Source organism: Pleurodeles waltl, chromosome 4_2 (assembly GCF_031143425.1).
Source record: "Pleurodeles waltl isolate 20211129_DDA chromosome 4_2, aPleWal1.hap1.20221129, whole genome shotgun sequence".
Taxonomy (NCBI): domain Eukaryota; kingdom Metazoa; phylum Chordata; class Amphibia; order Caudata; family Salamandridae; genus Pleurodeles; species Pleurodeles waltl.
This window is the reverse complement of record NC_090443.1, coordinates 886,840,998-886,867,963: the sequence shown is the minus strand read 5'-3', so window position 1 is coordinate 886,867,963 and position 26,966 is coordinate 886,840,998. Positions and strand designations below refer to the sequence as shown.

Below are 26,966 nucleotides of genomic sequence, written 5' to 3'. Positions count from 1 at the left end.
TCTGGTGGAGAGGATTTGAACTTGAGTGCATAACCATTCTGAACAATGTTCAAAACCCATTTGTAGCTTGTTATTTCGAGCCACTCTTTTAAATACTTGGTAATGCTTCCCTCCAACGGAACGGGAGACAGAGAAGAGGGAAGCTGTGACTCATTGTTTTGACTGTCCTTTGGAGGAGGATGCAGAAGGATGGGCAGCAGTATTTCCTCTTCCTGGTCGTCGAGGATAGTGATGCGACCGACCGTATTGTCGTTGTTGTGCCAACCAGTGAAGGGTTTGAACCCTCTGTTGCACAGGACATCAGTCATGAGGCATGTATCTTCTTCTAAAATCTTTACGTTTTTCACGCCCCACTGCCTTGAGGGTGTCTGCCTCCGCTTTCATTCTGACCATTTCCTCATTGGTGTGTGTACCGAAAAGGGACTATCCGTTAAAAGGGAAGATTTGATATTCTCTGTAGAGCTTCAGGTTTCAATCCCGTAAGTCTTAACCATGATAAATGTCTCATAGTGATGCCAAGAGAATAACCATGAGCAGAGAGATGGGCAGCATCAGCTGCTGCGCTAATGATCTTGTTTGCCACTAGACCACCCTCTTCTAAGATTTACTGAAAATCTTGTCTGTCTTCTTTAGGCAGTTTTGGTGTAAACCTAGAAATGGAGTCCTATTGTACCTGCCAAGCAACGCCGCTGCACTGGATACCCTCATGTATGATGCCAAGGTACTACACATTTTCTCCCCCATCCAGTCAAATTGCTCACTATCTTTACCCGGTGGTGCAACTGAGGATGAAGCACTGCATGAGTCTTTTTGCAGCTGTCAAAATCTTCGAATATGGGGGAGGATCTGATCGGAGGAACAAAGGGTGTTTGTAGGAAAATGCCACTGTTGGCATGGTTAACCCCTAACATTTTGCCTTTTGTTGATGCGAGCTTTGACTGAAAGTGGGCTGGGACCCTGCTAACCAGGCCCCACCACCAGTGTTCTTTCCCTAAAACTGTACCTTTATCTCCACAATTGGCACAGCCCTGGCACACAGGTAAGTTCCTTGTAAATGTTACCCTTGGTATCAAGGGCCCTGTGGCCAGGGAAGGTCTCTAAGGCCTGCAGCATGTATTATGCCACCCTGTGGACCCCTCACTCAGCACATGCACACTGCCTCACAGCTTGAGTGGGCTGGGGGGGGGGGGGGGGGGGGTGGAGGAAAAGACTAAGTCGACATAGCAATCCCCTCAGGGTGCCATGCCCACAACCCACTGCCGGTGGCATAGTTAAGTCACCCCTCTAGCAGGCCTTACAGCCCTAAGGCAGGGTGCAATATGCCACAGGTGAGGGCAAAACTGCATGAGCACTATGCACCTACAGTGCCTAAGCCAATACTTACACATTGTAAGTGCAGGGAAGCCATAAAGAGTATATGGTCTGGGAGTTTGTCAAATACGAGCTCCACAGTTCCATAATGGCTACATTGAATACTGGGAAGATTGGTATCAAACTTCTCAGCACAATAAATCCACACTGATGCCAGTGTGGGATTTATTAAGAAATGCACACAGAGGGCATCTTAGAAATGCCCCCTGCACGCCAGCCCAACTGCTATTGCTACGCTGACCGGTCTCTGCCAGCCTGCCACTTCCATACTAGTTTCTGCCCACATGGGGTAAGTGCCTTTGAGCACTCTGTGACCAGGAACAAAGCCTGTCCTGGGTGGAGGTGCTTCACACCTCCCCGTGCAGGAACTGTAACGTCTGGCAGTGAGCCTCAAAGGCTCAACCCTGGTGTTATAATGCCCCAAGGCACTCCAGCTAGTGGAAATGCCCGACCCTCTGACACCGCCCCCACTTTTGGCGGCAAGTACGGAGGAATTAATGAGAAAAACAAGTAGGAGTCACCCTCCAGCCAGGACAGCCCCTGCTGAGGTGACCCCTTCCTTAGAAAATCCTCCATCTTGCTTTGGAGGATTTAGCCCAATAGGATTAGGGATGTGCCCCCACCCCCCAAAGGGAGGGGGCACAAGGAGGGTGTAGCCGCCCTCAGGGACAGTAGCCATTGGCTACTGCCCTCCAGCCCTAAACACACCCCTAAATCTAGTATTTAGGAGCCAACCTGAACCCCAAAAATCAGATTCCTGGTGACCTAACAAGAAGGACTGCTGACCTGAAAACCCCGCAGTGAAGAAGGCGATAACAACTGCTTTGGCCCCAACCATAGCGGCCTGTCTCCAGATTCAAAGAACCTGTAACAGCGACGCACCCTGTGGGCCTAGCAACCTCTGCCGACTCAGAGGACTACCCTGCAATTCCAAAGGACCAGGAAACTCCAGTGGACAGCGGCTCTGTCCAAAGCAACAAGAAACCATCTTTAAAGGGACTCCCACCTCACTCCTGAAGCATGAGTCCCAACGCTCTGCACCCAACGCCCCCGGCCCATGTTCAGAGAAACCAACACTGCAGAGAGGACCCCGAGGCGGCTCCCACAACATGTCCAACCAGAGACCACCTCCCTGCAACCCCACAGTGACACCTGCAGAGAGAATCGAGAGGATCCCCCTGACCGTGACTTCCCGATAACAAAGAACCCGACGCCTGGAAGAAACACTGCACCTGCGGCCCCCAGGCCCAAGAGGAACCAACTACCGGTGCAGGAGTGACCAGCAGGGGGCCCTCATCTTTGCCCAGTCAGTGGCTGGCCCGAGAACCCCCCCTGTGCCCTGCCTGCATCACCAGAGTGACCCCTGGGTTCCTCCATTGATTTCAATCACAAACCTAACGCTTTGTTTGCACATGGCACCTGGCTGCCTCTGTGCTGCTGAGGGTGTATTTTTTATTTTGCCTGTTTGGGACCACCCCACCCCCAGTGCTCTACAAAACACCCCTGGTCAACTCCCAGAGGATACAGGTACTTACCTGCCAGCAGACTGGAACCAGAGCACCCCTAGTCTCTATAGGCGCCTATGTTATTTGGCCCCACTCTGACCTCTGCACCTGACTGGCCCCGTGTTGCTGGTGCTGGGTGTTTGGGGTTAACTTTAACCCCCAACGGTGGGCTGCCTTTGCCTCGAAGACGGGACTTGTAAGTGCTTTACGTACCCGACAAACTAACCTTTTCTTAAGTCCTCCAGGAACTGTTGAATTTTACAGTGTCCACTTTTAAAATAGCTTATTGCCATTTTATGCCAAACTGTGTACATTACTGTTTTCATTCAAAGTTCTATATTTACCTATGCCAAGTACCTTACAATTTATGTACTTACTTGAATTCTGAATCTTGTGGTTCTAAAATAAATTAAGAAAATATATTTTTCTATATAAAAACTATTGGCCTGGAGTTAAGCCTGGAGTGTGTGTTCCTCATTTATTTCCTGTGTGTGTACAACAAATGCTTAACACTACCCTCTGATAATCCTACTGTTCGATCACACTACCACAAATAGAGCATTAGTATTATCTATTATTGCCACTATCAACCGTCAAAGGGAACCCCTGGACTCTGCACACTATCTCTCACTTTGAGATAGTATATACAGAGCCAGCTTCCTACATTGGTGGATCAGCGGTGGGGTCTAAGGCTTTGCATTTGCTGGACTACTCAGCCAATACCTGATCACACAACTAAAATTCCAAACATTGTCATTAGAAACTGATTTTTGACTTTTTTACTATTTTTCTTTTTTTTTTAAAGTCCTGCTAGGGCCTTGTGTAAGTCCCTTTTAGCATTTTTTTTTAAGTTTAAAGTTTGTAAAAGTTAGGATTTAAGTTCTAAAAGTCGTTTTTAGTTTCTTAAAAACTAATCCCAACTTTTAGAGAGAATGACGAGCACAGATGAGATGGTGATGGAACTCAACCTCACCCTTTTCCTGCATCTAAGGATGTCAGAGCTAAGGTCTCTATGTAAGATAAAGATCCAAACTGGGAACAACAATACCAAGGTCAAGCTCCAGGAGCTCTTGGCAGAGTATACAAGGGACCACCCCTTTGAGTTGGAGGATCCTCCCTCAGATGGGGAAGAAATCAGTGAACAGGAGGAAGAACTCACCCCTCCTGTCCTAATTAGGGACACCAGGGCTCCTAGAACCCTGTCTCCACAAATCATAGTCAGAGCGCCTGGTTCTTCCACAGGGGAGTCCAGTCCCTCTCTAAGCATTGAGGGCAGCCTCAATGAAGTTGACATCCTTCTTGCAAGGATGGCCAATATATTAGCTTTGGAAAAGCAGCTCCTAGCAATAGAATGGGAAAGAAAAGAAATGGGTTTAACACACACAAATGGTGGCAGCAATTTACATAGGGTCAGAAAGAATATTGCCATCCTAAAAATAACCAAAGGGATTGTAACCAAATATGAATAAGGTGATGATATCACCAAATGGTTCACAGCTTTTGAGAGGGCTTGTGCAACCAGAAAAGTAAGCAGATCTCACTGGGGATCTCTCCTGTGGGAAATGTTCACTGGTAAGTGTAGGGATAGACTCCTCATACTCTCTGGTAAGGATGCAGAATCCTATGACCTCATGAAGTTTACCCTGATCCAGGGCTTTGGATTCTCAACTGAGGAGTATAGAATTAGGTTCAGGGGGGCTCAAAACACCACAAGCCAGACCTGGGTGGATTTGTTGACTTCTCAGTCAAAACACTAGAGGGGGTGGATAACTGGCAGTGAAGTAAGTGACTATGATGGGCTGTATAATTTCTGAAAGAACATCTGTTGAGTAACTGCTTCAATGATAAGTTGCATCAATATCTGGTAGACCTAGGTCCAATTTCTCCCCAAGAATTGGGAAAGAAGGCAGACCACTGGGTCAAGACAAGGGTGACCAAGATTTCCACAGGGGGTGACCAAAAGAAAGGGGTCACAAGGGCTCCCCGGGGGAAGGGTGGTGAGACACCCAAGGACAAAAACGAAGTCTTCTACAGGGCCCCAAAAACTTGCTCAAGAGGGTGGGCCCCGAGCCTCTTCACAATCCACAAATGGGTATAAGGGTAAAAACATTAATCCCAAGAAGGCCTGGTGTCAACTGTAAACAGCATGGCGGCCAAACTGGAGACAAGGTCTGTCCCAAGAAAAGTCCCACAACTATTACTCCAGTCAGTACTGGAATAGCCAGTCTCCAGTGTGCCCAGAGCAAATCAGTGTTCACACTGAAGCTACTTTAGTCTCTGAGTGTGGGGTGGATTTAGCCACACTAGTTGCCTGGCCGCCTAACATGCAACAATACAGGCAGCAGCTCTTGATAAATAGGAATAAGGTAGAAGCCCTGAGGGATACAGGTGCCAGTGTCACCATGGTGACAGACAAACTGTTTTTCCCAGGACAGTATCTGGCTGGACAGACATATCCAGTCACCAATGCTGACAATGAAACTAAAGTCCGTCCTGACTTTAGAATCAGGAGGGGTTACTGGCCTGAAACAGGTGGTAGTCTCCTGCAATTCCAGTGGAGAGTTTACTAAGGAATGATTTGGAGTCCTCGGCATGGGCTGAGGTAGAGCTCAAGACCCATGCAGCCATGCTGGGTATCCCTGAACTGGTGTGTGTCAAGACTCGAGCACAGAGCAGAGCACAGGGTGAATAAGAAGTGTTGGAGTATGGAGTAATGGCTCAACCTTCCAAGAGAAAAGGTAAGAAGACTAGGGGACCAGCTTCTACACAGCAAAAGAAACAGGACCTCTCTTCCCAGGAAGATATTCTATCCCCTGAGGGAACTGAGCCCATGCAGCTGGAGCCTTATCAGGTAGAGCTCTTGGGCCCAGGGGGACCCTCAAGAGAACGGTGTGCCAGGGACAAAAGACTTGTCCAACTCTTGAAGGCCTGAGACAATATTCAGATGAGCAAGAAAAAGGATTTGTCAGTGGATCCCACAGGGTCTATTGGGAGGACAGACTCATTTACACTGAGGCAAGTGATCCCAAACCTGGTGCCACTAGGAGAGTGGTAGTGCCTCAAGAGTTTGGAGAGTTCATCCTCACCTTAGCCCATTACATTCCCCTTGCTGGGCATTTGACACAAACCAAGACTTGGGAGAGATAAGTAAACCATTTCTATTGGCCCAATATGTCCCAGAAGGTAAGGGAGTTTTGCAGCTCCTGTGTCACCTGTCAAGCAAGTAGCAAGACAGGTGGCCATCCAAAGGCCCCCCTCATTCCACTTACAATGGTGGGGGGGCCCTTTGAGAGGGTTGGTGTGCACATAGTGGGTCCACTTGCACCTCCCACAGCATCAGGGAACCAATATATACTAGTAGTAATAGATCATGCTACCAGGTACCCTGAGACAATTCCCCTTAGGTCGACTACTGCCCCTGCAGTAGCCAAGGCACTCATAGATATCTTTACCAGAGTGGGGTTTCCTAAGGAGGTGGTTTCTGACAGAGGTACCAACTTCATGTCAGCTTACCTGAAACATATGTGGAATGTGTGTGGGGTGACTTACAAGTTCACCACACCATACCATCCACAAACGAATGGTCTTGTGGAAAGATTCAACAAGACATTGAAGAGCATGATCATGGGGCTCCCTGAAAAACTCAAAAGGAGTTGAGATGTCTTCCTGCCATGTCTGCTTTTTGCCTACAGAGAGGTGCCACAGAAGGGAATAGGGTTTTCCCATTTGAGCTTCTGTTTGGCCATCCTGTAGGGGACCACTGGCACTTGTAAAAGAAGGCTGGGAGAGACCTCTTCATGAGCCTAAACAAGATGTAGTGGAATATGTACTAGGCCTCTGCTCCAGGATGGCAGAGTACATGAAAAGGCAAGCAAACACCTTGTGGCCAGCCAACAACTCCAGAAGTTGTGGTATGACCAAAAGGCTGCAAGGGTTGAATTTCAGCCAGAGCAGAAAGTCTGGGTTTTGGAGCCTGTGGCTCCCACGGCACTCCAGGACAGATGGGAGTGGTCCTTACCCACTGCTAGAAAAGAAGAATCAGGTCACTTATTTAGTGGACCTGGGCACTAGCAGGATACCCAAGAGGGTGATCCATGTTAACCGCCTCAAACTCTACAATGACAGGGCAGACATAACCATGTTGATGGTTACTGATGAGGATCAGGAAGCAGAGAGTGAACCTCTCCTTGACCTCCTCTAAACTGACCCTGAAGATGGCTCAGTACATGGAGTGATCTATTCAGACACCCTCTCTCTAGCCAACAGCAAACTGACTGCAGTTAAGTCCTAAAGCAGTTTGCAGAGCTCTTTTCTTTGACCCCCTGGTCAGACACACCTCTGTACCCATGATGTGGAAACAGGAGATAGTTTACCTGTCAAGAATAAAATATTCAGACAATCTGACTAAGTCAAGGAAAGCATCAAGGGGGAAGTCCACAATATGCTGGAACTTGGAGGTATTGAGCATTCTGACAATCCCTGGGCTAGCCCAGTGGTCTTGGTCCCCAAACCTCACACCAAGGATGGAAAGAGAGAGATGAGGATTTGTGTGGACTACAGAGGGTTCAACGCTGTCACCAAGACAGATGCTCACCCAATACCAAGGGCAGATGAACTAATTGACGAATTAGGTGCAGCCAAATTCGTAAGTACCTTTGACTTGACAGCAGGATAGTGGCAAATCAAAATGGCACATGGAGCAAAAGAGAGAACAGCATTCTCAACACCTGATGGGCATTATCAGTTTTACTGTTATGCCCTTTGGCTTAAAGAATGCCCCTGCCACCTTCCAAAGGTTGGTGAATCAAGCGCTTACTGGCTTGGAGTCCTTTAGTGCAGCATATCTAGATAATATTGGGATCACCTGGTCCACCTGAAGAAGGTTTTGCAGGCCCTGCAAGCAGCAGGCCTCTCTATCAAGGCATCTAAATGTCAGATAGGGCACGGTACAGTAGTTCACTTGGGACACCTTGTAGGTGGAGGCCAAGTTCAGCCACTTCAACCCAAGATCCAGACTATTCTGGACTGGGTAGCTCTAAAACCCCAGACTCAAGTCAGGGCATTCCTTGGCTTGACTGGGTACTTTAGGAGGTTTGTGGAGGGATATGGGTCCAGAGTGACACCCCTCACAGAACTTGCCTCCAAGAAAATGCCCAGAAAAGTTAACTGGACCGTGGACTGTCAAAAGCCTTTGACGCCCTGAAAAAAGATGTGTGTTCAGCACCAGTTTTGAAAGCTCCAGATTATTCAAAGCAGTTCATTTTGCAGACGGATGCCTCTGAGAATGGGATAGGAGCAGTCCTGTCCCAAACAAATGATGATGGCCTTGACCAGCCTGTTGCTTTTATTAGCAGGAGGTTACTCCCCAGGGAGCAGCGTTGGAGTGCTATTGAAAGGGAGACCTTTGCTGTAGTTTGGTCTCGGAAGAAGTTGAGGCCATACCTGTTTGGTACTCACTTCACAGTTCAAACTGACCACAGACCTCTCACATGGCTGATGCAAATGAAAGGAGAAAACCATTAACTGTTGAGGTGGTCCATATCCCTACAGGGAATGGACTTTGTAGTGGAACACAGACCTGGGACTGCCCCTGCCAATGCTGATGGCCTTTCCAGGTTCTTCCACTTAGAAAATGAAGACTCTCTTGGGAAAGGTTAGTGTAGGAAGTTGGCTCTGTATGTACTATTTCAAAGTAAGAAATAGCATGCACAGAGTCCAAGGGTTCCCCTTAGAGGTAAGATAGTGGCAAAAAGAGATAATTCTACTGCTCTATTTTGTGGTAGTGTGGTCGAGCAGTAGGCTTATCAGAGGGTAGTGTTAAGCATTTGTTGTACACACACAGGCAATAAATGAGGAACACACACTCAAAAACAATTCTAGGCCAATAGGTTTTTGTATAGAAAAATATAGTTTATTTTAAGAACCCCAGGTTCAAGATTTACAACCAATACTTCAAATGAAAGGTACTTCACTTAGGTATCATAGGAACTTTGAATCAGCAAAATAGCATCTACAGTTTTGGCGAAAATGGCAATAAGCTATTTTAAAACTAGATACAGTGCAAATTTCAACAGTTCCTGGGGGAGGTAAGTGTTTGTTAGTTTTGCAGGTAAGTAAACTACCTACAGGGTTCAAAGTTGGGTCCAAGGTAGCCCACCGCTGGGGGTTGAGGGCAACCCAAAGTTACCACACCAGCAGCTCAGGGCCGGTCAGGTGCAGAGGTCAAAGTGGTGCCCACAACACATAGGCTTCAATGGAGAAGGGGGTGCCCCGGTTCCAGTTTGCTAGCAGGTAGGTACCCGCGACTTCGGAGGGCAGACCAGGGGGGTTTTGTAGGGCACCGGGGCGGACACAAGTCAGCACAAAAAGTACACCCTCAGTGGCATGGGGGCGGCCGGGTGCAGTGTGCAAACAGGCGTCGGGTTTGGAATGGAGTTCAATGGGAGACCCAGGGGTCTCTTCAGCGAAGCAGGCAGGCAAGGGGGGGGGGGGTGGGCTCCTCGGGGTAGCCACCACCTGGGCAGGGGAGAGGGCCACCTGGGGGTCACTTCTGCACTGGAGGTCGGATCCTTCAGGTCCTGGGGGCTGCAGGTGCAGTGCCTTTACCAGGCGTTGGGCTCTTAGAAGCAGGCAGTCGCGGTCAGGGGGAGCCTCTGGATTCCCTCTGCAGGCGTCGCTGGGGGGGCTCAGGGGGATGAACTCTGGCTACTCACAGGGTCGCAGTCGCCGGGGAGTCCTCCCTGTAGTATTAGTTCTCTGCAGGTCGAGCCGGGGGCGTCAGGTGCAGAGTGGAAAGTCTCACGCTTCCGACGGGAAACGTGCAGTCCTTTAAAGTTTGAATCTTTGTTGCTAAATTGTTTCTTCTTTGGAGCAGAGCCGCTGTCATCAGGAGTTCTTGGTCCTTTTAGATGCAGGGTAGTCCTCTGAGGCTTCAGAGGTCGCTGGACCCTGGGGAACGCGTAGCTGTTGCAATTTTTCTTGAAGTGGGGAGACAGGCCGGTAGGGCTGGGGCCAAAGCAGTTGGTGCCTCCGTCTTCTCTGCAAGGTTTTCAGGTCAGCAGTCCTTCTTCGTCTTCAGGTTGCAGGAATCTGATTTCCTAGGTTCTGGGGTGCCCCTAAATACTGAATTTAGGGGTGTGTTTAGGTCCGGGAGGGCAGTATCCAATAGCTACTGTCCTTGAGGGTGGCTACACCCTCTTTGTGCCTCCTCCCTGAGGGGAGGGGGCACATCCCTATTCCTATTGGGGGAATCCTCCAAAACCAAGATGGAGGATTTCTAAAGGCAGGGGTCACCTCAGCTCAGGGCACCTTAGGGGCTATCCTGACTGGTGGGTGACTCCTCCCTGTTTTTCTCATTATCTCCTCTGGACTTGCCGCCAAAAGTGGGGGCTGTGTCCAGGGGGCGGGCATCTCCACTAGCTGGAGTGCCCTGGGGCATTGTAACACGAAGCCTGATCCTTTGAGGCTCACTGCTAGGTGTTACAGTTCCTGCAGGGGGAGGTGTGAAGCACCTCCACCCAGAGCAGGCTTTTGTTTCTGTCCTCAGAGAGCACAAAGGCCCTCACCACATGGGGTCAGAAACTCGTCTCTCAGCAGCAGGCTGGCACAGACCAGTCAGTCCTGCACTGAACAATTGGGTAAAATACAGGGGGCATCTCTAAGATGCCCTCTGTGTGCATTTTTTAATAAATCCAACACTGGCATCAGTGTGAGTTTATTATTCTGAGAAGGTTGATACCAAAATTCCCAGTATTCAGTGTGGCCATTATGGAGGTGTGGAGTTAGTTTTTGACAGACTCCCAGACCATATACTCTTATGGCTACCCTGCACTTACAATGTATAAGGTTTTGCTTAGACACTGTAGGGGCATAGTGCTCATGCACCTATGCCCTCACCTGTGGTATAGTGCACCCAGCCTTAGGGCTGTAAGGCCTGCTAGAGGGGTGACTTACCTATGCCACATTCAGTGTGAGGTTGGCATGGCACCCTGAGGGGAGTGCCATGTCGACCTAGTCATTTTCTCCCCACCAGCACACACAAGCTGGCAAGGAGTGTGTCTGTGCTGAGTGAGGGGTCCCTAGGGTGGCATAAGACATGCTGCAGCCCTTAGAGACCTTCCGTGGCATCAGGGCCCTTGGTATCAGGGGTACCAGTTACAAGGGACTTACCTGGGTGCCAGGGCTGTGCCAATTGTGGAGACAATGGTACATTTTAGGTGAAAGAACACTGGTGCTGGGGCCTGGTTACAGTGAAATATGGGGGTAACATGCCAGGCAAGATGGTACTTTCCTACACACACCCCTAAATTCAGTATTTAGGGGCAAGCCTGAACCCAGGAAATCAGATTCCTGCAACCTACAACAACAAGAAGGACTGCTGACCTGAAAGCCCTGCAGAGACGACGGAGACGACAACTGACTTGGCCCCAGCCCTACCGGCCTGTCTCCAGACTCAAAGAATCTGCACAGCGACTCATCCAGCGGGACCAGCGACCTCTGAGAACTCAGAGGACTGACCTGCACCTTAAGGCCAAGAACCTCCCAAGGACAGCGGCTCTGTCCAGAAACAGCAACAAATTGCAACAAAGAAGCAACTTTAAAGAGTCTTCACCAGATGCCCCCGGCTCAAGTTCAGGACAAACAACACTGCAGAGAGGACTCCCAGGTGACTCCAACGATGTGGACACCCTGAGTCGACCCCCCCTGCACCCTCACAGCAACACCTGCAGAGGGGATCCAGAGGCTCCCTTGACCGGGACTGCCTGGTAACAAGGGAACCTGACGCGTGGACCAAGCACTGCACCCGCTGCCGCCTGACGAGAGGAACCACCTACCAGTGCAGGAGTGTCCAGTAGGCAGCCCTCATCCTAGCCCAGTCAGTGGCTGGCCTGAGAAGCCCCCTGTGCCCTGCCTGCATCGCCAGAGTGACCCCCCGGGTCCCTCCATTGTTTTCAATAGCAAACCCAACGCCTACTTGGTACACTGCACCCGGCCACCCCTGTGCCGCTGAGGGTGTGTTTTGTGTGCTTGTGTGCCACCACCCCCCCAGTGTTCTACAAAAACCCCTGGTCTGCTCCCCGAGGACGCAGGTACTTACCTGCTAGCAGACTGGAAACGGAGCACCCCTCTTCTCCATAGGTGTCTAAGTGTCTTGGGCCCTCCTTTGACCTCTGCATCTGTCTGGCCCGGTTTTGCTGGTGCTGTGGCTTTGGGGTTGCCTTGAACCCCCAATGGAGGGCTGCCTATGCCCAGGAGACTGACTGTGTAAGTGCTTTACTTGCCTGAGAAACTAACCAAAATGTACCTCCCCCAGGAATTGTTGGTTTTTGCACCGTGTCCTCTTATAAAATAGCTATTTGCCATTTTAACCAAAACTGTGTGTACTACTGTTTTAAATCAAAGTTCTATACTTACCTGTGTGAAGTACCTTGCATTTTATGTACTTACCTCAAATTTGAATCTTGTAGTTCTAAAAATAAATTAAGAAAATATATTTTTCTATATAAAAAAAACTATTGGCCTGTAGTAAGTCTGTGAGTGTGTGTTCCTCATTTATTGCCTGTGTGTGTGTACAACAAATGCTTAACACTAGCCTCTGATAAGCCTACTGCTCGACCACACTACCACAAAATAAAGCAGTAGTATTATCTAATTTTGCCACAATTAACGTCTAAGGGGAACCCTTGGACTCTGTGCACACTATCTCTCACTTTGAGATAGTGTATACAGAGCCAACTTCCTACATTGAGCATATAGAAATGGCTGACAAGCCTATTCCAAGTTTTGGTCTGGCCCAGATGCCCAGCTAGGGGGATGTCATGGACTAAGGTGAGGAGGAATTCCCTGAACTGCTAAGGCACTTTCACTGTCCAAGTGGCACCAGGTTTGGGGTCTCTGACCTCAGTGTACAATAGTCCCTACTCCCAACAGATCCTGTGGGAGCCACTGACATCTCCCTTCTCATGTGCAGCAGCTTCCTGTCGCAGGCCTTCAAGAGCAGGACAGGTCCTGTGTCCTTGGCTCAGCTGGTCTCTAGAGGGTCCCTTGGGCCCAAGAGCTCAACCTGGTAAGGTTCAAGCTCCATGGGCTCCGTTCCCTCTGGGGTTGGTAAGACTTCTTCCTGAGAAGAGGATTTCTGAACTTTTTGCTGTTCAGAACCTGGTCCCCCAGTCCAGCCCAGCGACCCTTCTCAATCCTCCCAGGGACCTAGCCCATTGGATTAGGGCTGAGGCTGTGACCTGGAAGGCATGGCTCTAGTTAGTGCTGTAGGAGGTGTCGGTCAAAACACTTCCAGACCCCATGTCAGAGTCGGGGGTGAGGATTGGGGTGCCCGAGCCGGTAGGGTCCACGTCAGGAACGGCACCAGGGAAGGCATGACCGGTGTCTGACAGGATCCAAGACTGGATCCTAGGGGCATAAATGATGCCAAGGTAGGACCTGTCATGTGGAACCAGAACGGGCCCCTTCCAAACCCTCAGGGCCTGAAGGCACACCGGAGGGAACGGGCCACTTAAAAATGAGATGCTTGGCCTCATAGGACTCCTTGAGTTGGGCGAGGGTTGTTCCATCTCCCTGAAACTCAGGGAGGTACAAAGGAGGCCCAGGAGCTGGCTCCTACCACAGAGCCATGCTTCGACAAGAGACAACCCCTCGTCTGAACTGCTGACAGATGAGGTGAAGTCGAAGATCTCTTCAACAATTTCTTTTTTGAGGTGGTGGGACTTACCTGACTGTCCTAGTGACTTCGACAAAGATCTATGGCTCTACAAGCACTGCACTCCTGGGACATTCCTCTGGACTTGAATCTGGATCGCCGTGGCATCACATGTCGAGCTGCCAGGAATGAAGGATGCCTTTGGGTTCATGGTGCAGCAATCAGCGCAAGCATTCAGGTCGCAGAAGCGCTCAAGGCTCCAGAGGTATACAAGGTGTGGGTCTGTCAATAGCATAGAGCAGTTACAGGTGTGGCAGGGCTTGAAGCTGGCCTTTCAACATGACATCCCTGCCACAATAGGACAAAAACCTCAAAAGGACGTGGGAAAAAGTAAAAAAAAAATCAAATACAATTTTAGTGGAAAAAAGATAATGACTAGGGATAGCTCTTCTCCAGATCTGCGTTGAATGGTGCAAAAAGAACTGACCTCGTACTGGGTGGTATTTATAAAGGCACTGAGAACATCATTTCCAGCGCAGATGACACCACGTGGAGCTGAACTACACCATCTACCACCGCGCAGAGGTACTGCTCCCGGAAAAAAAAAATCCTGATTCAGTCCAACTCTAATTCTAAGGTAAGGAATGTGTGGCTTGAAGTCTCTATCAGAAAATATGCTCTGCAACACTACTTGTATTTTGACATACATCCTTGACCTGAACAGTACTGCCAAAATATTGTGCCAAAATATTCTTCGTCAATGCTCCAAACTGTAAAGGAAGAAGGGAACCACAGATTAGGCATAGCTTCTCTATCTTCTGATTAGGAAGAAGGTACAAACTAGAAAATGTATGTTAAAATAAATACCTTCAATTGCAATACATTTGGAAGTCCATTGTTTCTCAAAAGTTGTTAACAACTTCTTTTGTCGAATGCTGATCACATATTCCTTAAAGTCAAATTCTTCAGTGTAGAATCGCAGCAGGCCCAGCCAAAGTTCACCCAGTGTTTCTGTATTCTTTCCATGAGAAGGCACGCGTTTCTTCTGTGTGCAATTAAAAAAGTTCAAGAACAAAGGAAGATAAAATTACTAAATTGCCAAGACTTAAAACTATACCACACTTGCTAATCTGATTAACGCTCTGCAGCTGTATCAAACTGATCCTTGACCTATCTTAAATCAATGAATTATCCCTACTGAGTGGTCCATAGATTAGGCTTTCCAAACTAGTTCATCTGACACAATGTTAACAGGAACCAAAGCCTCTGAATGAACAGGGAATTGGCAGAATGTGCGTTGATAAGCCATGCTTTTACTTGGCTGAACCTTAAGATAGACAATTTAGATATTGGTGCCATTAGCTATATAAGTCTTTCAAATGCCTGAAAAGCACCAACCTGAAATACCACTACCGCAAAGAGCCCCATTTGTTTTACCTCACATGAACTACACACCCAAGTTGAGAAAACACTGACCAAACAGACTTTAAATAAGAGCCCAAATTAACTTGAGCAGTAAGCTATGCAGTACTATGCATAAAGGAAAGCATGGACCTAGGCGAAAATATAAAAAAGAAATCTGGCAGAAGGGCAAGCCCCTTACATGAAATCCCTAGATTCACTGTTTACTTCTGGCATAATTCTGGTACTGGCCTCTATATTAGATCTGTGGATTAAAAAACTAACATTTAATCAATAGAAGTAGCTGAGATAACGTAAGGAGACACTAGCAATTAAAGAAACGTTTAATAAAAAAAACAAAAAGAAATTATGAAAAATATGTACTGCAAATATGTTTGTATTTTAAAATAACAGCGGCGATAACAGAGCACATTACAAGCATTGGCAGAACCAACAGCTTTTACTTTTTCACGGCATGCAGATTGGATGTGTGCATGTTTCAGCTCTTGTTTGTGTCCTTAGGAATATGCACAGACAAAGATATTCAAACAACGGATGTTACAGGAAAATAAAATGCTTTCTTTCTTTTTTGGAGTATCCTTTTTACAACACATCAGCCCTCGCTACCCAGTGCTGTCGGATTATTCACTGATTGATTATAAACATGATGGCCATCTTGGAACGGAAACCATAATACAGCATGTAGGATACCATTCCAAAATGGCAGCCTTGTTTATAATCTGTCAGAGAGTGGCATGGTAGCAGTAGGGACCAGGATGGCATTAGCAAAGTCAATGCCTCTCAGCGCCCCTCTATCCTCCCAGGATCTACCTAACAGAGGCTGCAGCCGGAGCGCGCAGTGGACACACCACTGGTACGCCAAAGGTAAGCCTGTCTGCACCTTCTCCTGCACCAGCACGACCACCATCACGCCCCAGAGCACCACTCTGGCCCCGACCGCACCAGAAGCCAACCACCAACTCCACAGCCTGCTCCTAAACACACACTCAATGGAGAAGCACTCCACCGAATGACCAAGTTACTTACCTTCCCTAACGCCTTATTTGGTAGAGACAGCATCTAGGTGCAGATTCCTTACCTTAGAATTCTCTCCCAGGTGCCAGACTGAATCCGGATTTTTCTTCCCCAGCATTATCTGTGAACTGGAAGAGGGTGTTGTGTGACTCCGTAGCGACGTCATGTACCTAATGTGATGTCGAGGGAGTCCATATAATCCCCTTTCCGACATGCTGATGTCAGTTCCTTCTTTTCTGTGCTACAACGTGGATACAGAGTTACCTCAGGCCTTTGGCTTATCTTAAAAAAATAATGGGACCTTGTCACCACCCTCACACCGACAGTCTTCCTCACTGAGGTCTGGCTCAACACAATGTTCGCCCCTGACATCGCCACAGTGGTCCCAAACGGATACAAGATCACAGTGTGACCGCACCAATAAACCGGGGGGAGGAATATCCATCATCCACAGAGTAGCCATACAGTGAACCACCACCATCACCCATCAACTTCAAACGCCACACGGATGGCAAGACAACCATCAGAGGCACCCTCTCATACTGACCCCCCGGAGCCCTCACTCCAGCTTCTGCATCTCCATTTCAGACTTTATTGCTCCCCCCGCCTTGGACTCCAAGGACTACATCTTCCTCAATTGCCACATTGACAACTACAGCAACTTAAACACTGCTCACCTCCTCGACAGCATGAGCAGCCTCGTACTGACCCAGATTGCAACTGCAAACCCTGCAGGAAACAGACTGGAACCCATATTTAACTCGTCAAATACAGCCACATCACAGAACTCACATGGACCGATCACTCCATCGTCCACTTCAACATCTCCAGCCCTGACAATGCCACCCCCCAAAATAGCCAGGTTCCCATACCATAGCTGGGGAAAGTTTTTAGAGACCATCTGGACGGACGCCCTCAACACCTCCAACCCAACCAACACCAGAAGGCGGGAAATAGGGAATTATTAATTTAATCCCTGGATCAGCAACTCATCAAAACCAGCACCAACAGCAGCAAGGACCTTTTCAACATCATTAAGGAGTTCTCCAACCTGGCCGCCAGTGAAAACACTGTCCAAAAGCTGTGCAACAGCTTCGCTGACTTCATCCACGACAAGATTGCAACCTTGTACAGAAACTTTGAACCCCAGCCCTCACCACGGACGTCCTTGACAGTCACATCCACCACAACTGAGAAGAGCCAGAGACTTACAACGTGATACCACCGCTACACCTAGAACACCACCTTCATCATGAAATCCATACACTTGGGAGTTCTCACAGATCCATGCCCACACCACATTTCAACCTCAAAAACAAAGGGATTGGCCAGGAACTCAGCAATCAGCTCAACACCTCAGTCACTGCCACAACATTTCCGGATGCCTGGAAACACGCTGAAGTCAGACCACTTCTCAAAAAACCCTCTGCTAACCGCCAGCACACTCAAAACCCAGTCAATCTCTCTGCTCCCATTCCCCGTCAACGGGCAACTCACGACACACTTCGAGCAAAACAGCTTCTACAGTAATCCCAGATCGCAGCCACCAACATCATCCACAACCTTTCTTGACTGAGGAGAAACAGCAGCTCTAATCTTCCTTGACCTATCAGCGACCTTTGACAGCATATCACTCCACACACTGATCAAACGACTCCAACATATCGCCCCCCTCAAGAGGACACACTCAAATGGATTGCCTCTATCACTGGAAGAAATCAGAGGGTCCACCTACCACCCTTCACTTCCAAACCCAAGGATACAGTCTGTGAAGTCCTGCAGGGTTCATCCTTTAGCCCCACGTTCTTGAACACCTATATGACCCCACTTGCCAACCTCATCAGATCTCACAAACTCAACAGAATATCCTACGCATATGACACCCAACTCATCTCACTAATCGATGACCCTACAACCACCAGGACCAACTACCACAGATGCATGACCGCTGCCTGGATGAGAAACAACTGTCTGAAGCTGAACGCGGACAAGACAGAAGTACTGATCTTCAGCAGCAACAACCCATGGAGTGATGCCTGGGGGCCCTCGGAACTGGGACTCGCAACCATATGCACAGACCATGCAAGAAACCTCTACATCATCACAGATAATAAGCTCAGTTTAGGAAGCTGGCTCTGTATATACTATCTAGAAGTGAGAGATGGTGTGCACAGAGCCCTGGGGTTCCCCAAGAGGCTTGACAGAAGTAATAATAGATAATACTAATGCTCTATTTGTGGTAGAGTGGTCAAGCAGATAGGCTTATCAGAGGGTAGTGTTAAGCATTTGTTGTACACACAAAGGCAATAAATGAACACACACTCAATGACTTAACTCCAGGCCAATACGTTTTTATATAGAAAAATATTATTTTCTTAATTTATTTTAGAACTACAAGATTCAAATTGCAGTTAAGTACATTAGATGTAAGGTACTTTGCATAGGTAAAGATATGACTTTGAATTAAAACAGTAATGTACACAGTTTGGCATAAAATACCAATAAGCTATTTTAAAAGTGGACACTGCAAAAATCAACAGTTCGTGGGGGAGGTAAGTACAGGTTAGTTTTTGAGGTAAGTAAAGCACTTACAAGTTCAGTCCCCGGGGCATAGGCAGCCCACTGTTGGGGGTTTAAGTTAACACCAAACACCCAGCATCAGCACACAGGGCCGGTCAGGTGCAGAGGTCAAAGAGGGGACCAAATAGCTTAGGCGCCTATGGAGAACAGGGGTGCTCCGGGTCCAGTCTGCTAGCAGCTAAGTACCTGTGTCCTCCGGGAGCAGACCAGGGGGGTTTTGTAGAGCACTGGGGGGTTCCAAGCAGGCACACAAAATACACCCTCAGCGGCACAGGGGCAGCCGGGTGCAGTGGGCAAACAAGGCGTCTGGTTTTGAATAGAAATCAATGGAGGGATCCGGGGGTCACTCAGACGTTGCAGGCAGGGCACAGGGGGGCTCCTCGGGCCAGCCACCGACTGGGCAAGGGTGAGGGCCGCCTGCTGATCACTGCTGCACTGGTGGTTGGTTCTTCATGGGCCTGGGGGCTGCGGATGCAGTGCTTCTTCCAGGTGTCAGGTTTGTTTGTTACAGGGCAGTCGCGGTCAGGGGGGTCCTCTGGATTCCCTCTGCAGGTGTCATGGGGATGCAGAGTGGTTGGCTCAGGGTGGACACGTCATCGGAGTCGCCTGGGGGTCCTCTCTGCGGCGTAGGTTTCTCTGGACAAGGGCCTGGGGCGTCGGGTGCAGAGTGGTGGGGAATCACTCTTCCAGAGTGAGGTGAGAGTCACTTTAAAGATAGTTTCTTCTTGGTTGCTTTACACAGGGCCGTGGACACGGGAGTTTCTTGGTCCTCTGGAGTTGCAGGGCAGTCCTCTGAGTCGGCAGAGGTCGCTGGGCCCGCAGGATGCGTCGCTGTTGCAGGTTCTTTGAATCAGGAGACAGGCCGGTAGGACTGGGGCCAAAGCAGTTGTCGTCTCCTTCTTCTATGCAGAGTTTTCAGGTCAGCAGTCCTTCTTGTTAGGTCGTTAGAAATCTGATTTCCTGGGTTCAGGGTCACCCCTAAATACTAGATTTAGGGGTGTGTTTAGGGCTGGAGGGCAGTAGTCAATGGCCTTCTTGTGCCTCCTCCCTTTGGGGAGCAGGGCACATCCGTATTCCTATTGGGCTAAATCCTCTAAAGCAAGATGGAGGATTTTCTAAGGAGGTGGTCACCTTTGGTGACTCCTCCTTGTTCTTCTCATTATCTCCCCAGACTTGTCGCCAAAAGTGGGGGCTGTGTCCGGGGGGGGGGTGGGCATCTCCACTAGCTGGAGTGCCCTGGGGCATTGTAACACCAGGCTTGAGCCTTTGAGGCTCACCGCCAGGTGTTACAGTTTCTGCAGGGGGAGGTGTTAAGCACCTCCAACCAGGACAGGCTTTGTTCCTGGTCATAGAGTGCACAAAGGTAGTCACCCCATGTGGCCAGAAACTGGTCTGGAAGTGGCAGGCTGGCAGAGACCGGTCAGCCTAGCACTAGCAATTGGGCTGGCATGCAGGGGGCATCTCTAAGATGCCCTCTGTATGCATTTCTCAATAAATCCCACACTGGCATCAGTCTGGATTTATTGTGCTGAGATGTTTGATACCAAACTTCCCAGTGTTCAGTGTAGCCATCATGGAACTCTGGAGTTTGTGTTTGACAAAACTCCAAGACCATATACTCTTTATGGCTACCCTGCACTTACAATGTCAAAGAATTGGCTTAGACACTGTAGGGGCATAGTGCTCATGCAGCTATGCCCTCACCTGTGGTATAGTGCACCCTGCCTTAGGGCTGTAAGGCCTGCTAGAGGGGTGACATACCTATGCCACAGGCAGTGGGTTGTTGGCATGGCACTCTGAGGGGAGTGCCATGTTGACAGTCTTTTTCTCTCCACCAACACACACAAGCAGTGAGGCAGTGTGCATGTGCTGAGTGAGGGGTCACCAGGGTGGCATAATACATGCTGCAGCCCTTAGAGACCTTCCCTGGCCCCAGGACCCTTGGAACCAGAGGTACCTTTTACAAGGGACTTATCTGTGTGCCAGGGCTGTGCCAATTGTGGAGACAAAGGTACAGTTTAGGGAAAGAACACTGGTGCTGGGGCCTGGTTAGCAGGGTCCCAGCACACTTTCAATCAAAGCTGGCATGAACAAAAGGCAAAAAGTTAGGGGGTAACCATGCCAACAGTGGCATTTTCCTACACTCACCATGAAGTCATAGATACACACCATCTCCTCCGCCTGCTTACTCACCCTGTGCATGCTACATAAGATCTTCAAGTGGCTAACCCTGCACCCCAGACACACCGTTACAAGTTCTCATCACCAACCAACTGGGCTGTGGCAAGCCCTCTATGTGGGAATCACAGTATACCTCCTACAGACTTCAAACCATACACAGCACCACAGCCAGAATCACCTCATAAAACCCACTGTCTCCCTGTACAGAAGACATGCCAATTGTAGGAGGCTTCCTCTCTATACAGTGAACAAAAACGATGTGCACTGTGCACAGAGTCCAAGCAACCTCACCTTGGTATCCACAGGCAAAAATAGGCAACCCAATGCTCTACTTTTCTGGTAGTGTGGGCGAGCAGTTACACTGATCTAGGAGTCATGCTAAACATTTCTTGTACTTACAGAGGCAGTAAATGAGAGACACAGTCAAAAAATACATCCAAGACCAAATTAGAAAAATAACATTTGCTTTTATATATGCTTTAAACTAAAGAACGTCGTTATAGGTAAGCAGTTTTCAAAATTAAAAGTACTTTTCAGTTTCAAAAAATCAAAAAATTTCAGAATCTTTAGGAGGAAAACAAGAATGCAGTTTTGCAGTTAAGAACTCAAATTACAGATCCAGTCTTCAGGGTTTTAGGTCAACACCAAGCAAGGTTCAAATCAGTACCAAGAGTGCACCCACAGCAGCACGGGGGCGGCCGGGTGCAGGGATGAAATTCTGAGTCAGGGCCCAAAGTTAACCAATGGAGACTGGTGGGGTAACCGAAGGCACGCTGCTCCCAGATGAGTAAAGCAGGATCAGGTGTCGACCGCCTGGAGTTGAGGTAAGCACAAGGGGGGGGCCACAAGGCAGCTCCAAACTTACACCCTTAGCGGCACAGGGGCGCTCGGGTGCAGTTTGCCATAACAGCGCTCGGCGCCCAATGGTACTCAGTGAAGATAATTTCCAGAAACAGGCTGCAGGCTCTGGCCAGGAGGCTGGGTGAAGACAACCCACAGCTGCCCTGGTAAGTAGAAATGGCAAGGGTTGTAGGGACACTGACAGTCCAGCTCCTCATGGCCCAGGGCTCTCTGGGTGCAGAAGTGTCTTTTGGCATCGGAAACAGCTTACTGGTTAGGTCACGGTCAGTGGAGTCTTCCGGCTGAGGCTGCAGGCATTGAGGCGGAGTCAGGCAGGCGTCAGCCCATGGTGGACTCTCAGTCAGAAGTGCTGGGGAAACTTCACAGGACCGGAGGGCCACTTGGACTCAGGCTGTGCGTGCCCGGTACAGAGGTGGTTCCAGAGGAGGTTTTGTGTTTCCTCAGGCAGACTACTACTTCTTTGAAGTTAGCTTCTTTTGAACAGGTCTGCTGTCCTCTGAACATCTTGGTCTTTCTTGAAAGCAGGCGGTCACTGAGCTGCAGGACAAGTCGTTTTTTGGTGCCAGTTCTTCGAAGGCTGCAGACAGGCCAGTAGGGCTGGGGTCAAGTCAGTGGGTGTCTTCAGACTTCTCTGCTAGTGCGACTTTGTAGTGTCCAGCTCTTCTTAGGTCACAAGGAATTTTAAGTACTGGTCAGGGGGTGCCACCTAAATACTGTATATAGGGGGCATTGCAGGGAGTACTTGATAGTAGTCAATGGGCTACCTACCTTAGGTTGGATACACCAGCTATGTGACCACCTCCTTTAGGAGAGGGACACAACCCTGACCCCCAACTGGTCATTTGTCTTTTCATTCAAGATGGGAAAAAAATTAAATGGAGGGGGGTCACCTCGCCTGCCACACCTGAGGTGTGTTGCTGTTTGAGGGTGGTCACTCCTCCCATTCTTTCTAGTTTCAGAGCATATGTACTGGACACTGGTCAAACACGAGTTCCACAGCTACATGATGGCCACTCTGCACCATGGGTTGTTTGCTATCAAACAACTCAGGATGATAAATCCAAACTGGCACGAGCATTGTATTTATCCCTAAATGCACCCAGGGGTCACCTTAGAGGTCCCTCCTGCAAAAGCTAACCTAACTGGCACGGTTGCGGACTGCTTCCATCCAGCATGCCACCTCCAGACAGCCAATATACAAACCTTGGGGGACAGACATAGCTCTCTGTTATACAAAAACCCTTCCTGGGTGGAGGAGCTAACATCCCATCCCTCAGGAATGTGCATTCCATTGGCGGTGAGCTTCAAACGGCTACTGCCCTTGAAACTCGAGCCCCCAGGCCTGTGGCTAGCAGCAGATTGCTTCCTCCTTTGTTAACCCCCACTTTTGGTGGGAGCAAGGGTGGGAAACTACACAAAGGGTAGGAAGAGGGGTCTCACTGACCATGCAATACCCCTAGGGACTTGCCGGAGAAGTGGACCCTCCATTTCATTTTCCTTCATGTTGAATGGCAGGAAAATAGCCAATGAGCTTTAGGGTAGTGACCCTTCCCACAGGAAGTGGTCACTGTAGTGGGTGTAGCCACCCAATGTTAAGTGTCCCATTGGACACTACCAGGTTCCCCCTAAAAGGCCCACTAAATTCAGTATTTAGTGGGCTTCCCTAGGCCAAGAAATTAGATACATCAGGAAGAAAAGAAGACAGCACCAACGAACCCGACAGCACAAGAACAGAGGACCTGCTGTATCAATTTGGTCTTAAAAATGATATAAAGATCTGAAGCATTTTTATAAATTCTGGTCTTGAGTTATTCATTGAGTGTGTGCGGTGCATGATTTGATATTGTGAATACAACAAATCCTTAGCACATCTCTTGGATTAGTCTTACTGCTCGACCAGCTACCTCACAAATTGGAGCATTAGGTGATCTGATTTTTACCTCTGGAAACCAACGTGTGGTTGCCTGGACCCCCTGTACAGTGTGCCTAGCTTTGCACACTACATAGAGGGTCAGCCTCCTACACATACCGGCTGAGGACTTGCCTGCAATCAGTCTGCTGTTGTTCTGTGAGGGTGTCTGACCAGCCCACTCCATCAACAGAACCATCTTTTGGGTTACTGCAGAGGAGATCCGGGAGAGGTTCACTCTCTTCATTCTACCCCTCATCTGTGACCATGAGCATGGTCACATCAGGTCTACCATAATAGGGCTTCAGGTAGCTGACCTGAATGATCCTCTCTGGGATCTTGCACCTGCCAAGGTCAACTAAGTAAGTGACCTCCCCTTTTCTTTCAAGGATAGGGTAGGACCCAGACCATGTATCCTGGAGATCCCTAGGAGCCACAGGCTTTACCACTCACACCTCCTGCCCTTGTTGGAATTCCGCCATCACAGCTCTCTGGACATACCAGGGTTTCCAGAGCTCCTGGTTGGCCTGAAGGTTTTGGCTTGCTTTCTCCATGTATTCAGCCATCTTGGAACAAAGGCAAAGCACATAATCCACTATGTCCTGTTTGGGCTCTTTGAGAGGCCTCTCCCAACCTTCTCTTATATGGCTTAATGGACACCTAACAGGATGCCTAAATAAAACTTCCAAGGAGGAAACCCTACTCCCTTCTGTGACACTTCCCTATAGGCAAAAAGCATACATGAAAGCAGGACATCTCACCTCCTTCTGAATTTTTCAGGGAGTCTTCCAATCATGCCTTTCAATGTTTGGTTAAAAAGTTCAACTAATTCTTTGGTCTGCAAATGGTATTCAACTTATATGTTGCACCACATTCCTGCCACGTGTTTTAAGTATGCAGATATAAAGTTGGAACCCCTGTCTGACACTACCTCTTTAGGAAAGCCCACCCTGGTAAAAATACCTACCATAGCCTTGGCCACTGCATGGGCAGTAAGGGTCCTAAGAGGAATTCCTTCAGGATATCTAGGGGCACGATCCACTACCACTAGGATTTATCTCTTTCCTGAGGCTGTTTGAGGGTCAAAGGGCAACAATATCAACCCCTACCCTTTCGAAGGGCACCTAACCACAGATAGTGGGATTAAGGGGGCCTTCAGGTGGCCTCCTGCCTTACCACTAGCTTGACAGGGGACACAGGACTGGTCCTTCACCTTTTGTGACAACACAGGCCAGTAAAAGTGTTTCATCAACCTACTCCAGGTTTTGTTTTGGTCCCCGTATCCAGCTAGGGGAATATCATTGGCCAGATTGAGGAGAAACTCTCCGCACTGCTGAGGGACTACCAACCTCCTGGTTGAACCAGGCTTGAGGTCTCTGGCCTCAGTATACAGGCGTCCATCCTCCCAATAAGCCCGGTGGGTACCACTGACATTACCCTGTTCTTCCTATGCAGCTTTCGGTCTCAGTCTTTCAAGAGCAGGACAGGCTTTTTGTTCCTAGCACAATTCCTACCTAGAGAGTCCCCTGGACCTAAGAGATCTGGATAGTAAGGCCTAAACCATGCAGTCTCAGTTCCCTCTGGGGTGACCAGGTCCCCTTCCTGAGAAGAGTGATTCTGACCAGGCATCTGTTTAGAAGCTGGTAACCCAGTCTTCCTGACTTTTCCTTTGGAGGGATGGTCCATTCTTCTAGGATCCAACACATTTTGTTCCCTTTGGAGTTTGCTTTGTGCTCTGGTTTTCACACAACCCCTTTCTGGGATCCCAAGAATCCCTGCATGTGTCCTCAATTCAACTTCAGGCAAGGGGTAGAGCCCAAGTCATTTCCAAGCAGATAGTCTACAGGGAAGGATGGGGTACAGCCAATTCCTTTTGTCCAACTCCCCCCCCCCCCCCCCAAACCCCCAAAGTCCAAAGATGGCATAAAATGGATCTTTGTGACATTGTCAGCATTGGTGACTGGATAGGTCCTTCCAATAAGGTACTGATTTGAGTGAACCAGTAGCTGGGTCACCATTGTGACACTAGCACCAGTGTCTCTCAAGGCCTCTACTCTACTAGTTTGATTAATCAAGGGGTGCTGTCTGGATTTTTACATATTAGTGGGCCAGACAGCTCCAGATAAACCTACCCCTCTCTCAGTGACTAATGTTGCCTCAGTGGGTTCACTGACATGGTCACAACTGAGACCCCACCTGGAGATTAGCAACTGCATTTACTGCAGGTGGACTAGAGGCATTATTTTTGTTTTTACCCCTGAGGTCTCCAGTTCAGTGTCCTTTACAATCATGGCACCACACCTTTAGAGATCAAAGTGCTTCTCTTGCTACCCATTGTTGGACTGTGTGGAGTCTCTGGGCCCACCCTCCTAAACAGGTTTTTGGGGTTCTGATGAAGACCCTGATAGCCTCTTTCTATTGGTCTCCCCCACCAGTGGTAGTCTTCGTCATCCTTGTTTTGACCCAGTTGTCTGCCTTCTTCACTAACTCTGGAGGAGAAAGTGGACCTAGGTCTACCAGGAACTGATGCAGCTTCTGATTGTAACAATTACACAACAGATGCTTTTTCATGATTGAATTGTAAAGCCCATAAAAGTCTTGTTCCTTGTTACCATTTAACCAGCCACCCAGCATTTGTACAGAAAAGTCTACAAATTCCAACAAGAACTGAACCTGGATTTTTCAAGTTTCCCTGAATTTTATCCTATACTCTTCAGTCCAAGGCCCTCAATCGGGGTACCCTTAATGAGGTCATAGGACTTACCATCTGCCTCACTCAATGTCAGGAGTCTATCCCTGCATTTACCGGAGACCAGTTCACATAACAGAGAGCCCCAATATTTCCTATCTACTTCTCTGGCTATACACGCTTTCATAGGCAGAAAAACATTTGACAACTCCTTTGGGGAGTTTTAGGTTAAAAGATGTATCTTCCTCCCTGTTTATTAGTATGCTGCCACCAGAGAAGGGTCCTAAGCCCAACTCTCTTCCTTTAATTGCCATTTCCAAATGTTGAGCCTTTAGAGCCAACCTTTGGGACCCTCTTTCTAGAGCCAGGTCCCTTTCTGAGAGGGCTTCCGTTTCTCAGGTAGGGGTGCTCATTTCCTCCTCACCTTCATTTGTGGTTTCTGGATTCTCTGAGGAACCCCCTTCTTCCACTGTATGTTCCTTCTCATAGGCTGCCAGAACCTTTCTAAGTTTCTCAGTGACAGCATGAGCTCCAGTGTAAATTTGGTAAGCTTTACAGAGAGCTAGGTATAGTTATACCCTGCCTCAGACCATCGACACCAATGCAAATGCTGTCAAGTCCGAACGACAAAGCACTCCAACTTCAAGCAAGCTTCAGACAAAACCACACCTGATCGCACTGGGTTGCAGACTTTTGGCAACCCATCAGAATCTGACACATCTCTCTTGCGTCAATGAAGGGCTCAGGTCCTCCACAACCTATCTGGTATGGAGTCGGACA

At 48.7% G+C, this 26,966-nt stretch overlaps 1 protein-coding gene across 6 annotated transcripts in view; it reads right to left on the bottom strand.

Annotated features, from left to right (window-relative positions):
• Nucleotides 1-26,966, bottom strand: part of TUT4 (terminal uridylyl transferase 4) — a 1,006,035-nt gene that overhangs the window by 265,265 nt on the left and 713,804 nt on the right. For 5 of the 6 annotated variants that reach the window (XM_069232665.1, XM_069232661.1, XM_069232662.1 and 2 more), the window contains one exon: nt 14,398-14,575. In XM_069232665.1, coding sequence (XP_069088766.1) covers nt 14,398-14,575 — 178 coding nt within the window. The remainder of the gene's footprint in view (nt 1-14,397; nt 14,576-26,966) is intronic. The other variant, XM_069232664.1, reaches the window with a different exon arrangement.